The sequence below is a fragment of the Salvelinus sp. IW2-2015 genome, linkage group LG22 (genome assembly GCF_002910315.2).
Source record: "Salvelinus sp. IW2-2015 linkage group LG22, ASM291031v2, whole genome shotgun sequence".
NCBI classification, from domain to species: Eukaryota; Metazoa; Chordata; class Actinopteri; order Salmoniformes; family Salmonidae; genus Salvelinus; species Salvelinus sp. IW2-2015.
This window is the reverse complement of record NC_036862.1, coordinates 5,568,119-5,591,822: the sequence shown is the minus strand read 5'-3', so window position 1 is coordinate 5,591,822 and position 23,704 is coordinate 5,568,119. Positions and strand designations below refer to the sequence as shown.

Here is a 23,704-nt window from a genome sequence, read left to right as displayed (position 1 = left end):
TTCATTTTTACAACATTTTTATTTTTGGATACATTTCAACTACAGAGCTTCAACTACATTTTCACTATTTAAAACTCAAATAATGAAAGGTTAAAGAAATACTTGGCTGTAGAACTGAAAATACTTAGCTGATATGCGGGGTATTGTCTGGTGACAAAGGCCAGTGGCTGTTTGTGTGTGTGTGTTGTGCGTGTGCGCCTGTGTGTGTGTGGACGAGGGCGCCGGTGGAGGCATGATGTTATCATATGGTCCTGGTCAGACAGAATGCCCCTGCAGAACCCCCCTTTACAGAGCACGCTCACACGGTCAGGAGTCGGAGCAGCCACTGTAAAAGAACAGCAACTATTCAGGGTTAGAGGGCATTAGTAAGGGTATAGTCTGTATTAAAGGTCAAGGTACTGTATAAGTTAGGCTTGAGGATATGGTCTGGCACAGGACGGGTTAGGGTCAGGTTATGGTTCATGTTTAGTGTCATGTTACGTTAAGATATAGGGTTATGGTTAGGGTTGAACCGAGATCTGGACATGGCGCTAGGGTTAAGGTTGTGGTTGAGGGTAGGGAAATGATTAAGGATAGGGTTAGGGTTGAACCAGGATGTGGACATGAAGCTAGGCTTAGGGCCAGGGTTTTGGTTGATTTCAAGATCAAGGAGGACTCACAGTATTGATTCCTCCGTCTTTGACCTCAGGGTTGCTATCTGATTTATACAGGGCTGGGGAGAGGGGACACAAACAAATCAAAATCAAATCAAATGTTATTAGTCACATGCACCTTACAGTGAAATGCTTACTTACGAGCCCCTAACCAACAATGCAGTTTTTTTTTAAACGAGTAAGAATAAGAAATAAAAGTAACAAGTAAATAAAGAGCGGCAGTAAAATAACAATAGCGAGACTATACACAGGGTACCGGTACAGAGTCAATGTGCAGGGGCACCGGTTAGTTGAGGTAATATGTACATTATTAAAGTGACTATGCATAGATGATAACACAGAAAGTAGCAGCAGGAAGGGGGGGGGGGGGGCAATGCAAATAGTCTGAGTAGCAATTTGATTAGATGTTCAGGAGTCTTATGGCTTGGGGATAGAAGCACACAATATTAAGGCTGAATATCAGAACCTGCAAACAAAACATAGCTCTCCTAAGTGTGTGTGCGCATGTATGTGTGTGTGTGTGTTTGAAATACCGAATAGCTTGCGCAGCCTGGTGACACAGGCCACAAAGCCATGGAAAGGCAGGTGCAGCTCCCAGAGCCAAACCTCTCCCACAGCAGCTGTATGCCTGGCCATCACACTGCACACCTAGCAGGAAGGAGAAGGAAGAAGAGAGGGGAGGAGAGAGAGATGTGTTGTTATCCATTCAAGAGTGGAGTAGAAGGTAAACTGTAACAACGATATGGAAAGTGAGGGAGTGAGTGAGTAAATTAGTAAGTGAGTGAGTGAGAGAGTGTAAGAGACAGAGTGAGAGTGTGTGTGTGTGTGTGCGCCTGTACGCACCAGCAGCCTGGAGGGCCAGACTAAGCTCAAAGGGGCTCATAGTCCCTGAAGAGTCCTGATCAAACTTGAAGAAGATGGACTGAAAGAGAGAGAGAGGTCAATGAAGGATGGTTGAGTAGCTGTAGCTAAGTAATATCACTAATTATAAACCGGGTATTTTGGGTCCTGGATGCTGATTGGCTGAAACAGCATTTCAGCCATGTGTATATCAGACAACATACTTTGGGTATGATGCAAGAACACTATTATGTTGCTAAACAGTTTACAATAGCAATAAGGCACCTCTGTGGTTTGAGGTATATGGCCAATATAGTTCATTTAGTTTAGTTTATTAATTCGACCATTTAAAAAAAAAACAAGCACACATAAAACTTGAAAAAGCCATAGATGCACATGAATAAAATCATGGAGGATAACACACAGCCCTTATCCGCTGTATATTGGTCAATACACCGCACCCCCATGGGCTGTATTGCTTAACATATTGGGTTTTGTACCTATAGCAGTCGTACCTGCAGACTGCGAAGAGAGGCCAGCACAGGCTCTGTCTGCTCTCGGGTCAGACTGCTACGCCCCCCAGTCTGACACGTGGGTTAGGGATCGCTCTCAGACAGAGGCGCTCAAAAGTACCAGGGCCCGTATCCACAAAGCATATCAGTGCTGATCTAGGACCAGTTTAGCCTTTTAGATCACAATGAATAAGATTAAATGGACAAATCCTAGATCAGCAGATCTACTCTGACATGCTTTGTGGATACGGGTCCTGGCAAGAAAAACAAAGCCAGTGAGATGTAAGGTTGTGACAACTGGCCAAATAAAAGGATACTTCCTCTCCAAAGATGAGCTGTCTGCATGTCTCCAGTGGCAGCTGGTAGTCTTTCTCCATAACTGATAGGGGGAGAGGGGAGGAGTGAACGAGGCAGAGGATTGTATTGGTATATCTAAGCAATAAGGCACAAGGGGGAGTGGTATACGGCCAATATACAACGGCTAAGGGCTGTTACGCACGCTGAGTGCCTGGATACAGCCCTTAGCCGTGGTATATTGGCCATATACCGCAAACCCTCAAGGTGCCTTATTGCTATTATAAACTGGTTAGCAACGTAATTAGAACACTAAAAATAAATGTTTTGTCATACCGGTGGTATACAGTCTGATATACCACGGCTGTCAGCCAATCAGCATTCAGGGCTCGAAGCACCCAGTTTATAATAGCAATTAGGTTTCACCTAGAGAAGTCATCTCTGTTTCCCCAAAAATTGTCTACCTGCTAGAGGAAACCTTGCTACTCTGCTCCCCCTAATGTCGTTTACTGGTACTGCATTGTAAGAATATTCCCCTCAATAGGACCAACATACAATAGCTGCACCCTTCATTACAGCAGTTTATGGAGTTCTGCACCCTGGTTTGACTAAATTAACCTTATAATGACAACATGAGTTCATGAATGACCTAACCTGAGTTAACCAGCTTCATGAACTCGTTAGCATTCAGCTTGTCATCCTGCCAGGGAGAGAGAACAGGAGGTTAAGACTGTCTAAGGGAGACATTTATCTTCTATGGTTGAGTTAGATTTAGAGATGAGAGAATTCCTACCGGCCCCGCCACCTCATCAAATGTCTTCTGTACTCTCTTGCGATCCTCTGGCAAGACTGGTGGCATTGACATTACCTGTGAAGGACACACACGCGCACACACACACACACAGTTGGCTTGGTGAACTGGAGAGCAGGACTGCAGTAGAAGTAGGCGTCAGTAAAGTTTAACTCACCATGAGGAAGCCAGTGGAGCAGGTGAAGTCTTGGGTCCTGGAATACAAGGGGGAGCACCATCAGGCTGTTACTAATTATCAGCATCATCATCCCCCCCACCCTCCTCTCCGTACCCCAGATTGTTGCCAGTCTTGGAGTAGACGCGGAGGAAGAATTCCGCAGGCTGGTTGGGACTGTTGGTGGAGGCCAGAATCACGTAGTTTCCCGGGTCCAGCCTCACCTCCTTCCACACAGCCCTACGGTGACAAAAGGCAAGAAGAAGAGATACAACTTATATTGACTGTTTTCATGAAAATGTGACATATTTGCCATGAAGACTGGCTGCTGAGGTACAGTACCTGAGGGGCTGGTACACCCCAGAACTCCCCACTGGCTGCTTGAAAGAGAAGAAGCTCTGGTCCAGACACAGGCCCCGGAGCTACGAGAGGGGGAGCGGGGAGAAGGAAAGGAAGGCAGAGATAGAAAAGAGGGAGAGAAGGAGGTAGTGGTGGAGAGAGGGGGGCAGCAGACATGGTTGGAAGATTAAAAGCCATGTCATTGTCTAACTAATGAAAATATGTCGTTTAAAAAAAATACTTTATATTAAAATACTCACCTTTGGAGGAACCTGCAGAGACAGGAAAGACGTCAGATTAACTGAAAATGTAGAACATTCACAGCACACACAGGGACAACACATTTTCCCTCCCTCTCTCGCCCTTTCTCACCCTGTAGATGTGGAAGGCGATGTGGAGGAAGTTGATTTTCTTTCTCCGGTCTTTCTGCAGTAGTTCCACCAGCACGGTGCACTGCTTTGCTTTCTTCTTCTGCTTCTCTGCCACCATCTTCTCCTCCGGGGTCATCTCTTCATCCTCGTCTTCATCATCTTCTTCTTCCTTGTCCTGCTCGGCAAGGACAAGCTGGAACTGGGGATTCTTCCAGAAGGATCCTACGAGAGAGAGAGAGAGAGAGACAGAGGGATAGTTAGATAACGGGGGTAGAGACAGGTTTGATGAAAAGGAGAGGAGTAAATGAGTGGATGAAATTACAAACATTCTGCCATTGGAACGAGCTGTTCTCCCTGACCGTCTGGTATCGGAGCATGAGGTCTGATAACAACAGGCTCAGAGACAGTTTCTATCTACAAGCCATCAACACTTGAACTGGACTGACTACCTGCTCCCNTAGAGGAGGGATTGTTGAAAAGGAAAGGTAGTAAATGACAAGTGGATGAAATTACAAACATTCTGCTTTTGGAAACACACACACACTCACGAGGGTAACTACAGCTTCCCCCTGCAGTGGAGCCCGATACCCAGGAGCCTTTGTGGGAGCTGAGGGTCCAGGCAGAGGGGGGGTCAGCAGGGGAGTCGGGGTCAGTGGGTGTGTCCTCTTCCACTATGGGGTCAGGGTCCACACTACAGAGCTCCACTGTGTCAAACAGCTTGTTGAAGTCCTCCGCACTGATCCTGACACACAGAGCGGATACACACTGTCAGAATGTGTTTGTGTGCTGTTGTTGTAAAGTGTGAAACTAGATGAGATGTAGAGTTAGAGTGAGAAGCATTTATTAAAGTGTCACTTCACAATGATACAATAGTTGACAATACAAAAGACAGATTTTAAAAAACACAATTGTGGACCACTCAAACAGTGTTGAGACACAAAAAGCAGTCATAGTCAAACATGGTACAGTATTTCATTTGGAGTCATCTATAATACGTACAGTACATCATCTATACATATCAGTTATTATACATTACGTTATATATACACATGTATGCATAAACAAAAACAAAGTACAATCGATAAAAGGCGAGATTGGTCGATGTACAGTGCCTTCAGAAAGTACTCACACCCTTTGACTTTTTCCACATTTTGTTGTGTTACAGCCTGAATTTAAAATGGATTAAATTAATATTTTTTTTTGTCACTGGCCTACACACAATACACCATAATGTCAAAGCAGAATTAGGTTTTTCTAAATTTTAACAAATGAATATCAAATGAAACGCTGAAATGTCTTGAGTCGATAAGTATTCAACCCCTTTCTTATGGCAAGCCTAAAAAAGGGCAGATGTGTAAAAATGTAATATCCCTTTGAGCATGGTGAAGTTATTAATTACACTTTGGATGGTGTATCAATACACCCAGTCACTACAAAGATACAGGCGTCCTATCTCAGTTGCAAGACAGGAAGGAAACCGCTCAGGGATTTCACTATGAGGCCAATGGTGACTTTAAAACAGTTACAGAGTTTAATGGCTGTGATAGGAGAACACTGAGGATGGATCAACAACATTGTAGTTACTCCACTAATTGACACAGTGAAAAGAAGGAAGCCTATAGAGGATACAAATATTCCAAATCATGCATCTTGTTTGCAACAAGGCACTAAAGTAATACTGCAAAAAATGTGGCAAAGCAATTCACTTTTTGTCCTGAATACAAAGTGTTATGTTTGGGGAAAATCCAATACAACACGATTACTTAGTACCACTCTCCATATTTTCAAGCATAGTGGTGGCTGCATCATGTTATGGGTATGCTTGTAATCATTAAGGTCTGGGAAGTTTTTGAGGAAAAAAAACAAATGGAAGGAGCTAAACACAGGCAAAATCCTAGAGAAAAACCTGGTTCAGTCTGCTTTCCACCAGACACTGAGAGATGAATTCACCTTTCAGCAGGACAATAACCTAAAACACAACGCCAAATCTATGCTGGAGTTGCTTACCAAAGAGACAGTGAATGTTCCTGAGTGGCCGAATTGCAGTTGTGACTTAAATCTGCTTGAAAATCTAAGGCAAGACCTGAAAATGGTTGTCTAGTAATGACAGACAACCAACATTTCTGTATTTCATTTTCAATAAATTTGACAAGATGAAGGAAAAGGAAACCGCACACTGCTCTTGATAGTATCACCGATATTTAATAAGCTTACGTATCGGCCACACGGCCTTCGTCAGAGCTTTTGGGATTTTTTGAAAGTTGCACCCTTATTTAGACCTGGCTGAATATCCACCAACAAACTTCATTCAGAGTTGGCTGAATATGTTTTGACGTACAACTATTTCAGGTTTGATGATGAATACTATCTCCAAACGAATGAAACATCGATGGGCTCTACATTTGCTCCGAGCTATGCCAACCTCTATATGGGTCTTTTTGAAAACGTTTTGTTAATAATGAAAACGAGAATCCATTTTTGAATAAAGTCCTTAAGTGGTATCGATATATTGATGACATTTTTTGTATATGGGTAGGAACTGAAGAAGAACTGTCAGATTTTATGGCACTACTCAACGACATTGACCCCAATCTCAAATTCACTATTGAACGTGACACTAAACGTGTTCATTATCTCGATATGTGGATTGAGAAATCAAATGGAACCTTGTTTACAAGTTTATATAGAAAAGAAACGGACAGAAATACTCTATTACAGGGTGACAGCTTCCACCCTGAGCCATTAAAAAGAGGACTTCCAAGAAGCCAATTTTTTAGACTGCGCCGTATATGCCACTCCACAGATGATTATCTAGAAAAAGCAGCGGAGATGCGCATGAGGTTTCTAAAAAGAGCTATTCGTCACAATGTGTGGATGAAGCTCATAACTTGGCATTGGAAAAAACACGAGATGAACTGCTACAAAAAAGACCCGCTAAAGCTACAGAACATTCCGTAATGTTCACAACTACATATACTTTGAATTCGCGAAAAGTGGGAGAGGTGGTCAAGAAACACTGGCATATTTTATCATCGGACCCAGCTTTGCCGGCTGAATTTAAATATCCACCACGTATTGTGTATAGGAGAGGTCGCAATTTACGCGATAAATTGGTTCATGCCAACTGCCAGCCACTTAAGAAAATTAGCCAAGCACTTTTACGCCCTCTACCAAATGGTAGCTATAAATGCAGAGGATGCGCACAGTGAACAATATGATGAAGTGTCAATATTTCTGTCACCCACACACAGGAAAAAGGTTCCAAATAAATGACATTATTACGTGTTCCACCACCCATGTTATTTACATTATTAAATGTCCATGTGGGCTCTGTTATGTCGGTAAAACCACCCGCTCTCTCAAACAGAGAATTAGTGAACATAAAAGTTCAATCAGGAGAAACGACAGGGATTATCCAGTCGCTGTACATTTCAATGACATGAAGCATGACATTTCCACCTTTAGATTTTGTGGCATAGAGAAAGTTAAGATATCAGACAGGGGAGGTGATATTAATAATACTCTGGAAAAGAGAATGTTTTTGGATTTTCACCCTCCAGACATTGTTTCCAAAAGGACTTAATGATGAAATGCCTTTGTAGTTATGCTGTGAATTGGAACATGAAATGTGGTTCTCTTGTAGATTATTCTGACGTTTTTCATATGATGTACCCAATGACTAATGAACTTGCTATGTCCTCATTGAGATTATACAGAAGTGTTCAATACGCCTTATTTATACACTTTTGTAATATTTATGAATTGCACATTGTTATATTTGGTAGCACTTATTTATTTTCCTTTGCTCCAACCCCTTCGATGTGTAGAACGGATGTGGGTGGAGCCAGGTCTACATAAGGGTCAACTTTCAAAAAATCCCAAAAGCTCTGACGAAGGCCGTGTGGCCGATACGTAAGCTTATTAAATATCGGTGATACTATCAAGAGCAGTGTGCGGTTTCCTTTCCTTCATCTTGTTCAATTGATGCCATGCACCTGCAAATAAGATTGCTCAGATGTGCGAGTGCCTTTTTGTATTTGTATAACTATCTTTCACTCCGCACTCTTAAATCTTGTAAGTATACACACTAGTTAAAGACGTACCAAGTATACAATGGATCCACTACGAGAGATCAACTCACTTACCACGCATTGTGCGAGTACCCTTTCATTCACACAAGAAGACGCAAACAAGATTCTTTTCCTACCTCCAACATGGACAACCCAGTTCCACGCTCGACTGTCGAACTCAAAATCCAACTTCAAGAGACTTCGAGAGAAAGAAACACGTTTGTTCCTGCATGGCACCACTCTTAGTGAGTATTGGCGCACACAGCGCATTCCAAGAGGACTGAGAATACAGAAGGAGCCTACTATAGGTAATAACGACAAAACTTTAGTTAGCAATGGGGTGAAATACTCAACAAATGCTCATTAGATTTAATGCTACTTATCGTGGAACATGTGTCGAAGGAAGTGAAAGAAGTTGAAGTTAAGATTAGCGAACATGAAGCTATAATGAAGGAATTCTAGGCCCTAATTTACAACCATAGACGACACGATCAAGCAGTCCATTGGGAAATACAGAGACTCTCTACAAGCAACAAAAATCAGGAAATACCAGCGAACACAGAGGATACCAGTCAACCGAGTGTACGCATGGGAAGGCCCAAGGACAGGAGCACGCAGAGGCCGACGGAGGGACGCACCGCTGATCGGGGACGCAGATACGCAGCAGGCGGGAGGACATGGAAACTTGGACACAGAGGCATCCACCGAGAGCGAATTCCCACAGACAGTGACTCCAGCTTCCATGGCACACAGTCCGTTTTTTTAGCCCGGAAGCAACAGAGGGCTCCACGAAAGAAAAGAAACGATGCAGGAGAGGTAAGGCGGTCGAAGAGGAGACCAGGAACACAAGCCGTGGACACGGAGCTACAGCGGGACGCGGTAATTAACCTCTCCAAAAAAGACCTTACTGACGCTCAAGTCTCAGTCTTATCTAAGGGCCTCCTTTTGTACCTACATGTACAGATAAACCATTCGATACGAAAGTAGATCTGTTATATCTTTCGCAGATTAAACTTAAGCATGTGTTTTCGCAAAAACACTGATTCGGGCCTAGTAACACATCAAGGAACTGGCACCCATTTAAGCCCAAAAGCAAATTCTGTCCTATGGTTAACAACTCTCGATTAATACCTATTGTAGGTTAGTCGAACAAGAAGCCATGTCAGTTATACAAGACAAACAAAACATATTCAGAAGAATCTCACGAGAACAGAAGAACTGGCACTCAAAGAATAATGAAAGATTCATCTTTGGTTATAAAACCTGCAGAAAAGGGGGTGCTGTGGTTGTTTTAGACTATGAAAAATATAAAGAAGAAATTCAGAGACAACTCAGCAATGAACGTTTCTATAGAAAAACTGAGTGTTGATCCCACAACAGGTGTTCCAAAGGGATATTTGCTCTAATTTGGAGCAAGCCCTATTAAACAACCTTATCTCAAACCTGAATATGAATATCTTTGTTGCAAATGTGCCATACGCTCCATGCTTATACATTTTACCGAAATTACACAAACCTAAAACACAACAAGGCAACTATCCAGGCAGACCAGTGTTGCAGAGAATAGGCTCAATGCTAGAGCCATTGTCAAACTTTGTAGACTCTTTTATTAAATCTCATGTGCAATCATTGCCATCATATGTAAAGGACTCTATAGACTTCATAAACAAGATCTCACCAATAACGGGTAAAAGAAGACTGTATTTTGGTCACATTAGATGTCCAGATCTTATACCAGCATTCCCCATGTGGGGGGCTGGCAGCACTAGCACACTATTTGGGAGACAGAGATACTAATGAATATCCACCAACAAACTTCATTCTAGAGTTGGCTGAAATATGTTTTGACGTACAACTATTTCAGTTTGATGATGAATACTATCTCCAAACGAATGGAACATCGATGGGCTCTACATTTGCTCCGAGCTATGCCAACCTCTATATGGGTCTTTTTGAAGAACGTTTTGTTAATAATGAAAACGAGAATCCATTTTTTAATAAAGTCCTTAAGTGGTATCGATATATTGATGACATTTTTTGTATATGGGTAGGAACTGAAGAAAAACTGTCAGATTTATGGCACTACTCAACGACATTGACCCCAATCTCAAATTCACTATTGAACGTGACACTAAACGTGTTCATTATCTCGATATGTGGATTGAGAAATCAAATGGAACCTTGTTTACAAGTTTATATAGAAAAGAAACGGACAGAAATACTCTATTACAGGGTGACAGCTTCCACCCTGAGCCATTAAAAAGAGGACTTCCAAGAAGCCAATTTTTTAGACTGCGCCGTATATGCCACTCCACAGATGATTATCTAGAAAAAGCAGCGGAGATGCGCATGAGGTTTCTAAAAAGAGGCTATTCGTCACAATGTGTGGATGAAGCTCATAACTTGGCATTGGAGAAAAACACGAGATGAACTGCTACAAAAAAGACCCGCTAAAGCTACAGAACATTCCGTAATGTTCACAACTACATATACTTTGAATTCGCGAAAAGTGGGAGAGGTGGTCAAGAAACACTGGCATATTTTATCATCGGACCCAGCTTTGCCGGCTGAATATTTAAATATCCACCACGTATTGTGTATAGGAGAGGTCGCAATTTACGCGATAAATTGGTTCATGCCAACTGCCAGCCACTTAAGAAAATTAGCCAAGCACTTTTACGCCCTCTACCAAATGGTAGCTATAAATGCAGAGGATGCGCACAGTGCAACAATATGATGAAGTGTCAATATTTCTGTCACCCACACACAGGAAAAAGGTTCCAAATAAATGACATTATTACGTGTTCCACCACCCATGTTATTTACATTATTAAATGTCCATGTGGGCTCTGTTATGTCGGTAAAACCACCCGCTCTCTCAAACAGAGAATTAGTGAACATAAAAGTTCAATCAGGAGAAACGACAGGGATTATCCAGTCGCTGTACATTTCAATGACATGAAGCATGACATTTCCACCTTTAGATTTTGTGGCATAGAGAAAGTTAAGATATCAGACAGGGAGGTGATATTAATAATACTCTGAGTAAAAGAGAATGTTTTTGGATTTTCACCCTCCAGACATTGTTTCCAAAAGGACTTAATGATGAAATGCCTTTGTATGTTATGCTGTGAATTGGAACATGAAATGTGTGTCTCTTGTAGATTATTCTTGACGTTTTTCATATGATGTACCCAATGACTAATGAACTTGCTATGTCCTCATTGAGATTATACAGAAGTGTCAATACGCCTTATTTATACACTTTTGTAATATTTATGAATTGCACATTGTTATATTTGGTAGCACTTATTATTTTCCTTTGCCTCCAACCCCCTTCGATGTGTTAGAACGGATGTGGGTGGAGCCAGGTCTACATAAGGGTGCAACTTTCAAAAAATCCCAAAAGCTCTGACGAAGGCCGTGTGCCGATACGTAAGCTTATTAAATATCGGTGATACTATCAAGAGCAGTGTGCGGTTTCCTTTTCCTTCATCTTGTTCAATTGATGCCATGCACCTGCAAATAAGATTGCTCAGATGTGCGAGTGCCTTTTTGTATTTCAATAAATTTGCACAAAAACAATCAAACATGTTTTCACTTTGTCATTATGGGTACTGCGTGTAGATGGGAGGAGAAAAAAAAGCTATTTAATACAATTTGAATTCAGGGTGTCACACAACAAAATGTGTCCACAAGGGTTATGAATACTTTCTGAATGCACTGTATGTGTATGTATGTGTTTACGTATGTTTGTGTCTACGTGTGTTTGTAACCAGAACATACCAGAACTCTCCGTCCTCACTGTTTTTCAGATCAATCCTTTCTTCTCAGCAGCATCCACATCATCCCAGTCTTTACTCCTACAATTACACACAAAGGATTACATGCCTGTGTAATGACAAAATGAAAAACACACACACACACACAATTCCTCACTTGTCACTCCAGGGTCCAGAGTACTCCACAAATCCCCAGGGGTTCCTCAGCCTCAGCAACAAGGCCTCACCAGCCGCTTCTTCACCTGAACCACATACACACACGCACACACATACGCACACACACACAGACAAACAATTATTTGAGCAAAATGAGAAAGTGGATTCTTTTCTGATGACTTTAGCTGGTGAAGGACAGTATGACAGCGAGTACCTGACGAGGTCTGTGATGGCGTAGGCATGGCCCTTCACCAGTCCCTCTGCAGTCACTGTGCCTATCTCACGATAGTTACTAGCCTGTGGAGATACACAGCACATAGAGAGCAACTCACCACAGGTGCTGCATACACAGTGAGAATCACACTTGCCATCACAGTAGCTATTGACGAAGGAGAGGTGTGAGGAAGGTATGTAGCTTTGTTGGTACAGCATTCACCATAAAGTCTATGAGTCATATTTGTTCCATGGAAAGTGACAAGGGGATACCCAACTGAATGCATTTAACTGAAATGTATTTTTCGCATTTAACCCAACTCCTCTGAATCAGAGATGTGCGGGGGGCTGCCTTAATCGTCATCGGCGCCCGGGGAACAGCGGGTTAACTGCCTTGCTCAGGAGCCGAACGACAGATTTTTACCATGTCAGCTCTGGGATTCGATCCAGCAACCTTTCAGTTTCTGGCCCAACGCTCCTACCTGCCAGGCTACCTGCCGCCCCATCGGGTGTGAGTGTGTGTGTGTGCGTTCTTGCGTGCATGTATGTGCTGTACCTGTATGAAGCAGCTGAGCAGGCTGCCACGGGACAGGGCATCGGAGAGGGCTTTCCACATGACCCTGGGGGCGCGGGAGGAGACAGGGAGGGAGTAGGCTATGCCCCCTGTAAAATCCTCCATCGCCTCTGAGATATTACCCCCCTTCAGACTTCCATATGACCCAATCAGCCTGCTCCGAGATAGGCGTAGAGGGAGCATGAGAAAGGGGTGTGTGGAGAGAAAGGGGGAGGAGAGAGAGTGGTGTGGGAGAGGAAGGATTGAGACACACACGAACGCTCAAATTATGTACGACATTACACACACACACGGATGCATGGATGGACGCACGCACACACACACACACACACCCCGGTTGACTGACTTGGCATAGGCTTTCTCCACCAGGGCGCTCCAGTACTCGTTGCGGGTACAGGAGTAGCTGAAGAGCAGGCGGCCTCCGCGTACAGGCAGCCTGTCATCTACTACCACCTCCACCCACTCACCATACTGCCAGAACTACACGGGGGGGGGGGGGGGGGGGGTATGGACGGGGAGGGAGGCATAAAAAGGGTGGACAGGGAGGGAGGGAGGAAGGATGAGGCGTAAGGAGGAGGATGTAGGGAGAGACGGGTAGAGGGAGGGAGGAGGGAGAAGGGAAAGAGATATATATTTGATGTGTTGCATAACAGTGGGCAAGTACAAGCCTGCATCACTTGTGTGTGTGTGTGTGTGTCAGGGTAGTAGCTACGTACAAGTCTGTACTACACACCCAACATAACCCCTCCAGGTCTACTCATATGTACCCTTTTTTCCCAACCAATGCGTTAAGTCATGCCACACATACTTCACTGAGAGGGCCAAGTCACCTGAGAAAATATTAACGCAGTCCGTCAATCTATGTAACATCATTTAAAAAATCCCCATCAAAATCCGTCAATTTAAGCTAGTGATATCTGCATTGGATGAGTCTCAATCCAACGCATCCGCCGATGTCGCACTTCCACATCTGTGGTGAAAGGTGAAAGGTGAAAGGTGGCTGAGCTAGAGCGGTGTTTGTCAGACCATGAGACATCCCAGAAATCGGTTTTCTCACGAAAACGTCTATAGCGTCCAAACCGTGCCCTACAAACTAATGTGACCCCACTGTGGAAAGGGGAGATTCTCACGAACACGATGGTGTTCTCTGTTTTGCAAAAGTCTGAATGCTCGGATCAACTCTACTCCTCGGCAAGAGCGTCCGGTGTGCACTCTGAACACTCCGAGAGTTTACGAATGGACAATCTGACAACGCTCTGAGTTTACGAGCGCCCAGAGTGTACTCTGGCACTCCAGATTGAATTCATGAATACACCCGTAGTATAAACCAACCTTTAGTCTTGAAATCTTTGGTTGTTTAGTACATGGCCTTACATGTGAATCCTTAAAGAGATGGGTGGGGCTAAGGCTTAAGATGGTGTGAACTATGCTGAATGGGTGTTGACAAAGAAGAGCTCTCCAGTAGGTTTACCAAAACATTCAAGGGACATTTTCTCAAAAGTGATGTTACAAGTTTATCAACTTTCAAAGCAGAATTACTTTCCCATTGTTCCTCAACTGTAGTGTCTGATATACCATTTTCTAGCTCTGAGTCTCTACTTTTATCCAATGTAAAAAACACAATTTCAAATTTTGCTACATATGACCGAATCGAGCCGGTCGGTCACAAAGGGGTCCTAAAATTCTAAAGCAAATAGATAAATGATCCATAGTACGACAATTCCGTATGTAAACTTAGAACCCACCCTCCCCCCAGGGGTAAAGCAATTAGAGAAAATCACTAAGGCATAACTCATGACTTCTATGATGTTTTAATGCTTTAATGAGACAATGTTTTAATAATCAATCTCTTTAATCCTGACACAATTGGTTCAGAGAAGATGCCTTTGAGGCAAATGTAAAATATTAAATGATAATGACGATAGGGGCAAGTGTGCAGAGACGAGAGCGAATGGGTTAGAGGTGTGTGCACAACGTGAGTGTGTGTGAGTGTGTTTGTGTGTGGGGGGGTAATTAAAGATCACCCTCATTAGTGAAGGGGTAGGCTGAGGGGGGGAGGGGATCATCAACTAGATTTTGCCTCGGGATGATTTCTTTCTTGAGCGGATGGTCAGGGGGCCTGAACATAATTGCAAATAATTTGTAGACTGCAAATTGACCACAATTGTCACGTTCTGACCATAGTTCTTTTGTGTTTTCTTTGTTTTAGTGTTGGTCAGGACGTGAGCTGGGTGGGCATTCTATGTTGTGTGTCTAGTTTGTCCGTTTCTATGTATGGCCTGATATGGTTCTCAATCAGAGGCAGGTGTTAGTCATTGTCTCTGATTGGGAACCATATTTAGGTAGCTTGTTTTGTGTTGGGGTTTGTGGGTGGTTGTCTTCTGTCTTTGTGTTCTCTGCACCAGATAGGACTGTTTCGGTTTTGCCACGTTTGTTATTTTGTATTTGTGTAGTGTTCACGTTATCGTCTTTTATTAAACATGTTGAACACGAACTACGCTGCGTCTTGGTCCGATCCCTGCTACACCTCCTCTTCAGACGAAGAGGAGGATGGCTGCCGTTACAACAATAAGCCCAAACAGATATAGTATTTGACTAAAACGTAAGCATTTCAAACCTTGTTTTCAAACCTTGCTTGTATACGATCACATATATCTCTCTATTATGCGTGGGAATACTTTGGAACAGATTTCCTAAATTAAAATCACTTGGAGCTGATTTGCGGTTGTTTTTATAGTCATTTATGTCCAACTATAAAAAAATATATATATAAAAAAATGTGTTCACCAAATTTGGCCCACGGGCCGCCAGTTGGGGAACCCTGATCTAGTTACACCACCTTCTCCCATAACACACACACTCTCTGTCATAACACACTCCTCTGTTCTCTTTTCATTTCCACCATATTGCAATCTTCAGCCCTGCTTTTACTATTCTCGCTCTTTTACAAGACCTGCTACTCTAATAAGATAGTAAGGGACATTCTCATTGCATTCACAAAAAGTGAGTATGCAGAACACGTGTACACAGCAAACTCATGAACCCTCCCCACGTCTTACCATGAAGTGGAAGATGCCAGCATAGGATTCTGTCAGGCTCTGATTAGGTGGTACCACTTTGACAAAGAGATTGGGGTGCATGGTAAGGCAGGACAGGGCAGCCAGAAGCCAACAGTCACCTATTAGAAAAAAGAAAGAGACAGGCCAAAGGCAATATGCATGTTAACTAGCAGTATTGATTTGATTTGATTTCAGTTGATTCTACATGTATTTTTAATTTCAAATAATTTCCTGAGGCTTGTGGAAGATATGCCACTGCAGAGTTCCCACACTCACACTTTCTCCCTACCAAACACACCCACATGCACACACGCACACAAACATGCCTGTACACACACAGGCCCATTCCTCTCTAACCGTAAACAGCTGCTATGTGTATTCGTGTAGAGGAAAGAAAGAGGTGTTGATGTTTGACGCACGTATGCGCACACACACCTGTCTCTTATACACATCTAGATGTGTATAAGAGACAGATACATCCACACACACACACACACACACACACACACACACACAAGGGACGCCACATTGCCATCAGATTCATCACACAAACCTTGAGGACAAAATGAATCAAGCAACAAGAAAGCAAGATGAGCATTCTCACCATTTCACACAAATTAAAAACAGACTGGGCGTCACATGAAAAGCGGTCACAAACAAATCACATAGTTTTTGATCTGAGAAAGGGGTGTGATCACAGGATCCCGACTCCCTTTAGACCCACAGATACTCCAAAAGGAGGTTGGGACTGGGAGACTGGGAGGTGAGAACACGAATGTCACCCCGATCCCCCTGCTATTGGGCAATGGGTTTGGAGCGGAGCCCCTGGGGCGATGTGGAGGGGTGACATATTCAGTGTGATTGATAGTGATCCTCCAGAATCACTGAGAGACTGAACCATACAGAGAAGAGAACCAGGATCTCTCAACCCCATTCCCAGGAGAATAGGTTTGGAGAAGTGAGGGTAATCTGGTTATATAGGAAAACTGTGGGTTGGAGTTAATTGTCTACGCGTTACTGAAATGATACCCCATCCTATGATGTTTAAAACAGCACACATTTACCCAGCTGGCCCTGGCAGATATCGGTGGTGCACGTCGTGTCCTCCACAAACACAGCATTGGCACTGATCTCCTGCAGAGAGAGAGACAAGGGGCAGAGTTCAAGACTACAGTTTACCCCACAGCACATTTTGCCGTTGAGTCTGAGGGAATGTGAAAGCAACACAACACTCATTTCCACATAACAGTTGACTGGATAATGACAAGGCAATGTTAATGATGTAAACTGCGTTACACAGGTTGTTATCTCGTCATTCCATCTCTGTTCTGCTTTTAGAGATATCCTGTCACATCGCGCTCCACGAGTTACTTCCGGCGCCGACAGAGATGGCCGCCTCGCTTCGCGTTCCTAGGAAACTATGCAGTATTTTGTTTTTTTATGTGTTATTTCTTACATTTGTACCCCAGGTAATCTTAGTTTCATTACATACAGTCGGGAGGAACTACTGAATATAAGCAACGTCAACTCACCATATTACAACCAGGAATATGACTCTCCCGAGCGGATCTGTGTTTTGCCTTCCACCCAGTACAATGGATCTGATCCCAGCTGGCGACCCTAAACAACGACGCCGTTAAAGGGGCAAACGAAGCGGTCTTCTGGTCAGGCTTCGGAGACGGGCACATCGCGCTCCACTCCCTAGCATACTACTCGCCAATGTCCAGTCTCTTGACAACAAGGTTGACAAATCCGAGCAAGGTAACATTCCAGAGAGACATCAGAGACTGTAACGTTCTTTGCTTCACAGAAACATGGCTCACTCGAGAGACGCTAACGGAGTCGGTGCAGCCAGCTGGTTTCTTCACGCATCGCGCGACAGAAACAAACATCTTTCTGGTAAGAAGAGGGCGGGGTGTATGCCTTATGATTAACGAGACGTTGTGTGATCATAAAACATACAGGAACTCAAGTCATTCTGTTCACCTGATTTAGAATTCCTCACAATCAAATGTCGACCGCATTATCTACCAAGGGATACTCTTCGATTATAATCACAGCCGTATTATTCCCCCCCAAGCAGACACATCGATGGCCCTGGACGAACTTTATCTGACTCTATGTAAACTGGAAACCACACCCTGAGGCTGCATTCATCGTAGCTGGGGATTTTAACAAGGCTAATCTGAAAACAAAACTCCCTAAATTCTATCGACATATCGATTATGCTACCAGGGCTGGTAAAACCTTGGATCATTGTTATACTAACTCCGCGACGCATATAAGGCCCTTCCCCTCCCTCCTTTCGGAAAAGCTGACCACGACTCCATTTGTTGCTTCCAGCCTACAACAAGAAACTAAAACAGCAAGCTCCCGCGCTCAGGTCTGTTCAACGCTGGTCCGACCATCTGATTCCACGCTTCAAGACTGCTTCGATCACGTGGATTGGTATGTTCCGCATTGCGTCCACAACAGCATTGACGAATACACTGATTCGGTGAGCGAGTTCATTAGAAAGTGCATTGACGATGTCGTACCACAGCAACGATTAAAACCTCCCAAACCAGAAACCGTGGATTGATGGCAGCATTCGCGTGAAACTGAAAGCGCGAACCACTGCTTTTAACCAGGGCAAGGTGACCGGAAACATGACCGAATACAAACAGTGTAGCTATTCCCTCCACAAGGCAACAAACAAGCTAAGTGCGAGTATAGAGACAAAGTAGAGTCGCAATTCAACAGCTCAGACACAAGAGGTATGTGGCAGGGTCTACAGTCAATCCAGATTACAAAAAGAAAACCAGCCCCGTCGCGGACCAGGATGTCTTGCTCCCAGACAGACTAAATAACTTTTTTGCTCGCTTTGAGGACAATACAGTGCCACTGACACGGCCGCTACCAAAACCTGCGGGCTCTCCTTCACTGCAGCCGAGTAAAACATTTAAACGTGTTAACCCTCGCAAGGCTGCAGGCCAGACGGCATTCCCAGCCGCGTCCTCAGAGCATGCGCAGACCAGCTGGCTGGTGTGTTAAGGACATATTCAATCAATCCTTATCCAGTCTGCTTTTCCACATGCTTCAGAGGGCACCATTGTTCCTGTCCAAGAAAGCTAAGGTAACTGAGCTAAACGACTACCGCCCCGTAGCACTCACTTCCGTTGAGAGGACTAGTCAAGGACCATATCACCTCCACCCTACCCACCTACCTGACACCCTAGACCCACTCAATTTCCTTACGACCCAATAGGTCCACAGACGACGCAATCGCAACCACACTGCACACTGCCCTAACCCATCTGGACAAGAGGAATACCTATGTGAGAATGCTGTTGCATCGACTACAGCTCAGCATTTAACACCATAGTACCCTCAAACTCGTCATCAAGCTCGAGACCCTGGGTCTCGACCCCGCCCTTTGCAATGGTCCTGGACTTCCTGACGGGCCGCCCCCAGGTGGTGAGGGTAGGTAACAAACATCTCCACCCCGCTGATCCTCAAACTGGGGCCCCACAAGGGTGCGTTTGACCCTCTTCCTGTACTCCCTGTTCACCCACGACTGGGTGGCCATGCACGCCTCCAACTCAATCATCAAGTTTGCGGACGACACTACAGTGGTAGGCTTGATTACCAACAACGACGAGACGGCCTACAGGGAGGAGGTGAGGCCCTCGGAGCGTGGTGTCAGGAAAATACCTCACACTCAACGTCAACAAAACAAAGGAGATGATTGTGGACTTCAGGAAACAGCAGAGGGAGCACCCCCTATCAGATCGACGCGACAGTCGTGGAGAGGGTAGTAAGTTTTAAGTTCCTCGGCGTACACATCACGGACAAACTGAATTGGTCCACCCACACAGACAGCGTTGTGAAGAAGGCGCAGCAGCGCCTCTTCAACCTCAGGAGGCTGAGAAATTCGGCTTGTCACCAAAGCACTCACAACTTCTCAAGATGCACACATCGAGAGCATCCTGTCAGGCTGTATCACCGCTGGTACGGCAAATGCTCCGCCCACAACCGTAAGGCTCTCCAGAGGGTAGTGAGGTCTGCACAACGAGTCACCGGGGGCAAACTACCTGCCCTCCAGGACCTACACCACCCGATGTCACAGGAAGGCCATAAAAATCATCAAGGACAACAACCCCGAGCCACTGCCTGTTCACCCCGCTATCATCCAGAAGGCGAGGTCAGTACAGGTGCATCAAAGCAGGGACCGAGAGACTGGAAATAGCTTCTATCTCAAGGCCATCAGACTGTTAAACAGCACCACTAACATTTAGTGCCGCTGCCAACATACTGACTTAACTCAGCCACTTAATAATGGGAATTAATGGAAATTATGTAAAAATGTATCATAGCCACTTTAAACAATGTCACTTAATAAATGTTTACATACCCTACATTACTCATCTCATATGTATATGTATATACTGTACTCTATATCATCTACTGCATCTTGCCATCTTTATGTAATACATGTATCACTAGCCACTTTAAACTATGCCACTTTATGTTTTAATATCCCTACATTACTCATCTCATATGTATACTACTGTCTCCTATCATTCTACTGCATCTTGCCTATGCCGTTCTGTACGATCACTCATTCATATATCTTTATGTACATATTCTTTATCCCTTTACACTTGTGTGTATAAGGTAGTAGTTGTGGAATTGCTAGGTTAGATTACTTGTTGGTTATTACTGCATTGTCGGAACTAGAAGCACAAGCATTTCGCTACACTCGCATTAACATCTGCTAACCATGTGTATGTGACAAATAAAAATTTGATTTGATTTTGTCCAGCTGTTTGGCTCAGAGTCTGGTCTGTAAGTTCTCTCTCTTCTCTCTGAACATGCTCTGTCTGTTCTGTCAGTTCCCTCTCTTCTCTCTGAACATGCTCCAGCAGATCAATCTATCTTCCTTAGAACTAGACCACACCTGACAGTGAGTCAGCTCAGGTGTAGCCTACATCTGTCCAAGAGCAACATCCCAATTGTACACAACTAGACCTACTCATATCCCCATCAAACTCAATGCATAAGGTCAATATAAAAGTTAGAACATAGGCTGCAGATGTCCGTAAGATACGCATGACTATCATGAGTAAGAAACTTGACTCTTGCAATATACAAGTAGGCGATGTTTTTGAGCGTGACCGCATGGCTGGCTATCATGTAGTCCAGTGGTCACCAACCGGTCGATCGCGACCGGTCCATCTTCAAGGTATTCCTACTCGATAACCAAACATCCCTATAGAAAACCCAACGATAAAGGCTTCCGCGCCTTTTTTTTCGTTATTCCTGTTGCGCTGTTGTAGGTAGATGCACTTGATTCAAAAGCCCTGCGCACCGGGCAAAGTGTTCCATTTTTAACCATTTCATTTGTCTGAAAATACATGGTCCGACAACGCCACCCTGGCGGACCGGGAGATCTGTGGCTAAATCGAGTGCGCCTATACTGCGCTGGCAAATCCGATAGCACAAATCACCGTGCCTATAGCTTCCACACCCTGGCTACAGCAAAGTTTGATATTAGCCTATGTGAGATGTAATAACTTTTAAAACGATGACTAGAGAGACTGTCAAAGAATACAGCAAATCGCTGCTGTTCCGAGTGAGTTCATTTCTACGTTTTTATTCGGTAGTGTCAAAACAGTTTTTATTTAAAACTATTGCAAAACAAAACGTGCTTCTCCCTACTTTCACTGGCGCTGCAGCTGCAATGAATGAGTAGCCAAGTGTATTATTAGCATTTCGTCCTGTCTATTTTAATATCAAGGAATATTTAACTTCCTCTGTTCATAGGAACAACATGAATTTGTGCATGAGGCAGATGCAGTGTGACTCAAGTTTCGCCATCAGGTGGAAGAAGGTGTCCCCTCTCTCCGGTCAGTCTCACCAGAGGAAAGGAAGGAGAGCATGGGCCGTGAGATATCAGGGACTCTGCTGCTCTCTCCCTCCGCTAAGACTAATGCCGGGTTCAAAACAACTCGGAACATAGAAATCTCCGACTGCAGAGTATTCAAGACAATTGGGAACTCGGGAGAAAAAAAAATCTGACGGAAAAGTCGTGTTTAACGGTTATCCAACTCGGAATTCAAAAATCGGAAAATCTAGAACTCTGACTTTCCGATCTGAAAATCACTGATGTCATGATTTGAAAGCACCATGACCATCAGATGCAGGTAGCATCAGTCCAGTAAAATAAAAATGCTAATCATTTCAGTTGCTACACCAACTGAACCATTTTGTTATCAAAGATCGAGTTTTAAAATATAATATGGTTTGAGAAGAACAATATTGGCAGGCCAGGCATATAGCCAATATGCTGTGTTAATGTATTAGGCCTACTGCACAAACCTCATTTCTACAGAACAGTTTTTATTAGGTTAAACATTCTGTGCGGTAGATCTCGTCTTGCTTTTTGACTGCGAAAGTGATCTCGACTCTCTTGATGTAAACACGGATAGGACGGTAGCCTACCTTGGGTCGCAGCCACTTGATCTCCTTTTTGGGGTCTGGGTCGGTAGGCATACCGATGGAGCTCTGGTTCGGGGCGAAGTTTGGGTCAGAGAACAGTGAACCGGATTTAACGCACGCATCTAGGAGGGCCACATAGTGCTGGTCCCGAAATTTAACAGGGTTGGCAATGGAACCAGTTGCGAACCTCTGAGTCTCCATTTTCAATGGTAAAGTTGAGATCAAAATAGCAAATGTCTATGCTTATTTTGGGGGGACTTGTACACCAATCCCAGTTCTTAAATACACACACTCATTCACCTATATGGAGACATAGAGGCGCCTCCCTTAGTCGAACCGTTCCAGCAAGGTATGCAGAGCCTCCGGGAAGTTTAGAATGTTCACATTTATTTAACGCTATCAAGGTCAATTGTGATCGAATCAACATAATATTAGCCACGTTCAATGCAACATACTGAAACAAAACGAACTATGCCAGACTTAGTATTGGGGAGTGGGGGCATATATTTTATGGAACTTTACACAAATTATACCCGCCTACACAAGAGATTGTGCAGAGCGCATCGGAGTAGGATTCAATTGCATTGACTGGCACAAGCGTTGAGATCAAGGCGAGTTATTAGTCCAGTTATACAGTAGCTAATTTCTGGTCAGAAATGGTGGAGTGATTGCTTCATACAAAAGCACAACACGTGTACATTTCTAACCATCTGAAAAACGAGTTAGGTAAAGAGGTATTTGTATGTCTTAAAAGGGGCGGTGTTGTATTTTGAGTCAGGCTTGTATAAGCTAAGGAGCCAATAGGCAGAGAGAGGGTAGCATACATTTTTGTCATTCACCTGTTTGAGCCCCACCGGTTTTGTTAACTGCTTAGCATTTTATTTTAGCATTAATTCGTGTCACATATCAGTTTGCAAACAAAAACAAATRTATTGAGTGAATAAAGCCGCATGCATACAAACACGCACCTTTTTCTTGCTTTCTTGATTAATGCAGCTCCAAAATGCAGATGTTTCCGACCTGAAAATCACTGACGTCATGATTCGACCTTGTTTTTCCCAAGTTCACAGTTGTCTTGAAAGCACCATAAATCCAGAGAATGACAGACTTTCATGACAAAGTTCATGTCTTAATAATCGAAATTACGGATTGCCTCTTATCTTCTCATCGTTCCCTTATGCCATAGTTTGCACATCTCAATTGCTATAGGCCTACTGCTTCTATAGGTCTATCTCATCAGTATCTTATTCATCATTTTAAGCAATGTTGGAATGATTTCATTGTTTTGCTTACATTGTGTATTATAATTAGCACATGTGCTTTTCTTGACAAGGAGGAGATACTATATAATGTTGTTGGGTCTGTAACCATGTTTACCAGTGACAGTCTTTTCCCA

General features: G+C 43.7%; 1 protein-coding gene across 1 annotated transcript; it reads right to left on the bottom strand.

The window, feature by feature from the left end:
• LOC111949626 (calpain-9-like) lies at window positions 1–22,682 on the bottom strand. Its single transcript, XM_070433978.1, is given in 25 exon segments — window positions 1–325; window positions 660–712; window positions 1,187–1,243; window positions 1,246–1,281; window positions 1,284–1,301; window positions 1,497–1,575; window positions 2,009–2,077; window positions 2,323–2,384; window positions 2,954–2,999; window positions 3,093–3,167; window positions 3,268–3,304; window positions 3,382–3,504; window positions 3,607–3,686; window positions 3,864–3,875; window positions 3,976–4,196; window positions 4,523–4,716; window positions 11,831–11,870; window positions 11,873–11,907; window positions 11,984–12,059; window positions 12,180–12,279; window positions 12,752–12,923; window positions 13,116–13,249; window positions 15,829–15,947; window positions 16,893–16,962; window positions 22,312–22,682. Coding segments are annotated over 25 exon segments (2,133 nt in total). The 5' UTR covers window positions 22,510–22,682; the 3' UTR covers window positions 1–298.
• Between the last annotated feature and the right edge of the window lie 1,022 nt (window positions 22,683–23,704).